Below are 6,301 nucleotides of genomic sequence, written 5' to 3' on the forward strand. Positions count from 1 at the left end.
ACACTCACACAAGCGCGCGCGCACACACACACACACACACACACACACACACACACACACACACACACACGCAAGCTCCATCCCTAGGCAACCTGACCCCCGACGAGGCAGCTAGGGACAACAGACGCAATCAGGCTTCTGTTAGCCGCCCTGCCCTGGGTACCGCTAGGAGACACACAATCATCCCCCCCCCCCCTCCCCCACACAACCACTACACACACACTCACGCCACTACGCACACACTACACACACAAACACACCCAATTCACCCAGCGCCATTACACACACACACAGCCCCCACCAACCCACCCCAAGTACACACCCACTACACTTACACACACCTCTTTCTCTCTCTCTCTCTCTCTCTCTCTCTCTCTCTCTCTCTCTCTCTCTCTCTCTCTCTCTCTCGCTCTCTCTCTTGCTCTCTCTCTTCTATCTCTCTCTCTCTCTCTCCCCAGGCTGACACACTGCTATGAATAATGCAGTGGGGAGGGGTGGAGGCCACTGAGCGTGTGCAGAGAGAGAGAGAGAGAGAGAGAGAGAGAGAGAGAGGGAAGGGGAGTTCCCTTTTCCACTCCTCCCCTCCTACCTACTCCCCAACCCCCCCCCTCCAGCCGCCACCACCGACAGCACTGCAGAAGGTCAGAGCGAGTAGAGGAGAGGAGAGGAGAGGAGAGGAGAGGTAGACGCCAGAGAGAGAGAGAGAGAGAGAGAGATGGTGTGCTGCTGATTCTGACTGAAAGGCGGATCAGAAGGACAGGAGGAAGACAAGAACAGGAGGAGAGTGAAAATACGAGAGAGAGAGAGAGAGAGAGAGAGAGAGAGAGAGAGAGAGAGAGAGAGAGAGAGAGAGAGAGAGAGAGAGAGGGAGAGAGAGGGAGATAGGGTTTTGGTTCGCTGGACCCACAAGAACATGCAGAGAGGAGAGAGAGAGGACCAGGGATGACAGCCATGCTCAGCCCAAAGATAAGGCAGAGCAGGAGAGGTAGGATATGCTCTTTATCCTGTCCAATACTCTAGCATTTGATTTGTCTTTTAATCTCTTGACTGACAACAGTAGCATGCATCCGATAATGTATCACCACCTGACAGACCGGGAGAGGTATAGCACACACTCCTAATCCCTTCTGATGTACTATCCCATCCCATATCCCTTGGTTTAGACATATGATAGCATAAACCATATGCTAGCATTTGTCTTGTTACCTCTCGACTCACAACAAGATCATATATCATCATATTGTATATGAGCATCCTTACAGATTAGGGGGAGTATAGTTGTAGAACTCTTAATAAATCCAAAAGGCAAACTCACAACACTACACACTATCATATATCACATATCAGCACCTGACAGGATAGAGGGCTCTAGGATACTTTTAATTGCATCCAATACGTCTTGGAATCGATCAAATGACAACACCATACACAGCACTATACTATACTACAAGACTATATCATAAATACTATATCACATATCACGTATCATAGCTAGAGCAGCTGTCGGACACTGTTAATTCCATCCAATTTGTTTTCATTCTCTTTGCTGATAACCGTATCCTGTATCACATATCTCAGCTTCAAACGTTCACCAAGAGATAGGACACACTGAATTGAATTCAATCCAACACAGGTTTCAATCTCCTGGTTGTTAACACTATCACATCCAGGATAGGCTCCTCACATATCAAGGAGGGGAGAGGTAGAGGACATTCACAATCCCATCCCACTACGTCTCCCAACCAATCGTCTCAGGACAGACTAGCCTGATGCTCCGTCCCCCCTTGTAAGGTCTTAACGTCCGCCAAGGACACACGACGCAGGATATTAAGATAAGATGACCGCCCACAAAGAACCATCTCAGTATCATCATCCTCATCCCCATGTCGTAGAAGACAGACGTATGGACACTGTGTGTTTCATTCATTCACTGCCCCCACGCTATGTCGTATGTCCCTTTAGCGGTTTACACACTGCGGTTCCAAAACCTAAAGGACTCCAATCTTTTCCTTGGACGGCGGAGTCAAATCGTTTTCTGTGAATGGGGGTTTGGAAGGCTGCCCACACACACACACTCATCCAGCTCTGCCGTAGTACCGCCATATAGCGCACACACACATTAGCATTCTACTACAGCTGGCGGAGAGGGTGTGAATACTAGCAGAGCGCACTCGCTCGTAGCAGCTCTCGTTTCAGCACCACAAGGCTCTCTGTGTGTGTGTGTGTGTGTGTGTGTGTTTGGTGTGTGTGTGTGTGTGTGTGTGTGTGTGTGTGTGTGTGTGTGTGTGTGTGTGTGTGTGTGTGTGTGTGTGTGTGTGTGTGTGTGTGTGTGTGTGTGTGTGTGTGTGTGTGTGTTCATATGGTTATGCATGCATGTGTGTCTGTGTGTGTGGGTGTATGGTTGTGCACGTGTGTGTGTATTTGTGTGTGTGTGGGGGGGGGGGGGTTTGTCCATATATAATCCGCATGATGAATTCAACAGCTGCATTTGATAATGAGTAAAGTGAGCGGTGTCTTCGGTGCTGTGACGGCTCCCTAATCCCACAATCTGTAACCGAGAGCGAGAAAGAGAGAGTACAGAGCCTCGCTTTCACGTGGGTGACAACCACTTATTATGGCTGACCTGATGACAGGAAGGATTTCTCAGGCTGCTCTGTCGTTATCGTCCGAATAGATTAATAATGTTTCGGGGGTTTTATCTGTTTTTTTTTTCCAACGAGCGAGAAACGCTTATTTTGGGTGTATGTGTGTGTTGACGATGATTCATTCCCATTACAGGTCGGTTCCCGAAATACTTCCCGAATACTAATCATTGATACAAAATACAGAATGAATAATCAGAGTTTTCAAGAATGTCGTAAATCAAAAGCATGACATGCATTCTTCGGCGCATTCCCTGCATAGAGGTCGTAATATAACACTTCATCAGTCACGGCTCGTTCGGTAGATTCGGCGCGGGCCGCCGGAGAGAATGTGGGAACGCCAGCTATCACTGATGGATTCTCTGAAAAAGATAGAAAGCTGAAGATGAAGCTCCCTCTCCCTGTCAATCTCTAATCCTTGTTCCCCCCCCCCTCTCTCTTCTTACATTTTATTGAATCCCTTAGAACCCTGACTTGGTGGCTCCATAGCAATTGATCAGTGCACTTTGCCAACTGAAATGTTATGTATAGATTCTACATTCATCTGCATTACCATATTGGAATTGGTTCTTATTTTCAGTTGAATATACTGGTGGTCACTGGTCAAGTATTGCTTTGATTTATCGAGGGTGGTTTTGAAAGGGACTGCTAGTTAGCCCAGAGTGGCAATGGAGCGAGATAGTTGGAATTTGAAAACAAGGAGCTGTTGCAGATAAGAAATGTGTGCCAATTTACTTAATTAGCTTTCGCTATCCAAAGTCAAAAGATAACGACGCACTAATCGATTCAAAATAAACACGATAGGAGGCTGTGAGGGTTACAACGCTAAATAAATAACACAAAAATCGATAGGCGACAAAAAAAAAACAGAATCCTAAATTTTTACCATTTTCGTTTTATGTCTCAATGATGAACTAAAGCATCGTGAAACACATCGACTCAACCAGCTAAGGAGAGCATTATGGGATGTATATTTGAGCAGGGGCTTTGGCTGCTGCTGCAGAATCATGTGGCAGCTTTAATTGCCCACATATCAGATGCTCTCTGCTTTATATTCAGCCCCTTAGATCTATGTTGCCATGGTTTTCTACTGTAAAACTCTACTGCTACGGAACAATAAGCCCAGCATACGAATTCATGAAATATGACACGCGTGTGCGCACACAGTGCATTTGCACGGACACACACACACACGCAAACACAATCCCCCACACACACATTCACGTTACAGCATTACACTGAACAGGTGAAACCCACTAGCCCTTTTCTAATATAGAATACACATTTACCACCTGTTTCATCTGTTAATGCACAAAGCACATAAACACGCTAAGATAATACATGCATCCACACAGACTGAAGCCGTATGGAACAGGAAATCAGGCATTGATGCACCTGTAACTCTCCGTCGCTGCTCCCCATGGGCAATGAATCACCACGGCAACAGATTAATGGAATTGAATTCCTCAAGCATGCCAGTGTGTAAGTGCCGTATCTTTCCTGTGTGTGTGTATGTGTGTGTGTGTGTGTGTGTGTAGGTGTGTGTATGTGCGCGTGATGTGTGTGTGCGTGTGCGTGTGCGTGTGCGTGTGTGTGTGTGGGTGTGTATGTGTGCGTGATGTGTGTGTGTGTGTGTGTTTATGAGTGTGTTTAAGTATATGTGTGCGTGCATGCCTGTTTTCTATGTGTTCTTGGGCATATGTGTCTCTGTGCGCGTGCAAGTGCATACCGATGAGTGTGTACGATGAATTCTCTCCAGGCTGACAGTATTGTGATCGTAATGGATGGGATGCTCATGCGAGACACAGCACCATTTCCTGCTCATGAAGTCATACGTGTGTGTGTGTGTGTGTGTGTGTGTGTGTGTGTGTGTGTGTGTGTGTGTGTGTGTGTGTGTGTGTGTGTGTGTGTGTGTGTGTGTGTGTGTGTGTGTATATGTGTGTGTGTGTGTGCGTGGGTGCCTGCATGTGTGTGTGTGTGTGTGTGTGTGTGTGTGTGTATGTGTGTGTGTGTGTGTGTGTGTGTGTGTGTGTGTGTGTGTGTGTGTGTGTGTGTGTGTGTGTGTGTGTGTGTGTGTGTGTGTGTGTGTGTGTGTGTGTGTGTGTGTGTGTGTGTGTATGAATATATGTGTGTGTGTGTGTGTGTGTGTGTGTGTGCGTGGGTGCCTGCATGCGCGTGTGTGTGTGTGTGTGTGTGTGTGTGTGTGTGTGTGTGTGTGTGTGTGTGTGTGTGTGTGTGTGTGTGTGTGTGTGTGTGTGTGTGTGTGTGTGTGTGTGTGTGTGTGTGTGTGTGTGTTAGCGTTGGTCAAGGGCCCACTGTTCTGTGCGTTATAATATATATATATATATATATATTTACAAAGATACAATAGACTAGACTTACACAAACAGGGGCGAGTGAACAATTAGGTGAGTCATAGTGACCTAGATCAGCTCAACCTCTCCTGTAAATGTCTGAAAGCCACAAGGACTCTCTCTAGTTAAGTGAATTGCTTTCATTATGCAAATAATTAACCTCTCCCACAAGAAATCCCCTGGTATTCTTACAGTCGGAGATAATGAACAGGGAATCCGACTGGGACGCTTTATCACTGGAGAACACACAAATATATAATCAGGCAACGTAGCAGATGATGGTCACATATAGTGTGCTAAACCCCCCACTTACGCCCACATACTCTCCAACCACACCATCTCAGTCATCCATTTGGATAGGCAAATGTCCCATTGCAGGCTGGTGTCCTACACCGGTCTAGTGTCCTACCTAGGGCTAGTGTTCCTCTAACTAGGGCTAGTGTCCTATCTCGAGCTAGTGTCGGACACTGGGCTGGTGTTATTCTAATTAGGGCTGGAGTATTACCGCGATGTTTTCAAGAAGAGAGGCATAAACAGAGTCAGAAATAGTCGGGAAGGCTGAAAGAAGAAGAAGAGGAGAAACATTCATTGGCTGCGATTCTGTGGATTCTGTGGATTCTGCTCCCACTGGTCCTGCCCACTCACCGTATGTCTGTGCTGTTGTTTTATGAGACCGCTGGGCGGCTGCCTCCAACACTGGCTGCTCTGTTGATAACCACACACTGATCTCTGGTGTTCTGGGAGGGGAAGGGAGAGGGAAGTGTGGAACGAAGGAAGGAAAGGAAGGGTGGAAGGAAAGGAAAGAAGAAACAAAGAAAGAAAGAACGAACTAGTGAAAAATCTGAACAACTCACACTAAAGACAGAAAGCTAGAAGGAAAGAAGAGAAGGAATTAGGGACGGTGTTTATTCCTCTGGAAAGATTGCAGTTTTTTATTTTTTCATTGTTCAGAGAAGAACAGAAGAGAAGGAGAAAAACAAAGAACAGATGAAAACAGTAGAGAAGTGGAAAATATAAAAACAAGAGGGGGAAGAACAAATTGTGTTTTTCTCGAGCAAAAAAAAGAAATGATTGCATCATATCTTCCCATCCCAGCAAGTCATGCTCCAGATGATCTCACATAACAACTCACCACAGCCATTGTGCCGGGGCATTAGGGACAGATCTCAGCAAACACCAGATTCAAAATGGCACTCAGAGAGGGAAGGTTAGAAACCTTGGGACAGGAGTAGGAGGAGAGGGTAGTTAGAGGTATGTAACACGATCTCCCCTTCTGCAAAATGAGCTCCATCATCATCATCATCA

At 46.4% G+C, this 6,301-nt stretch overlaps 1 protein-coding gene across 2 annotated transcripts in view; it reads left to right on the plus strand.

The window, feature by feature from the left end:
• The first annotated feature begins 681 nt into the window (after positions 1–681).
• Positions 682–6,301, plus strand: part of si:dkey-191m6.4 (rho GTPase-activating protein 22) — a 30,331-nt gene continuing 24,711 nt past the window's right edge. For both annotated transcript variants that reach the window (XM_056576519.1, XM_056576520.1), the window contains exon 1: positions 682–985. In XM_056576519.1, coding sequence (XP_056432494.1) covers positions 943–985 — 43 coding nt within the window. In that variant the 5' untranslated portion in view covers positions 682–942. The remainder of the gene's footprint in view (positions 986–6,301) is intronic.

Source organism: Gadus chalcogrammus, chromosome 18 (assembly GCF_026213295.1).
Source record: "Gadus chalcogrammus isolate NIFS_2021 chromosome 18, NIFS_Gcha_1.0, whole genome shotgun sequence".
NCBI lineage: Eukaryota > Metazoa > Chordata > Actinopteri > Gadiformes > Gadidae > Gadus > Gadus chalcogrammus.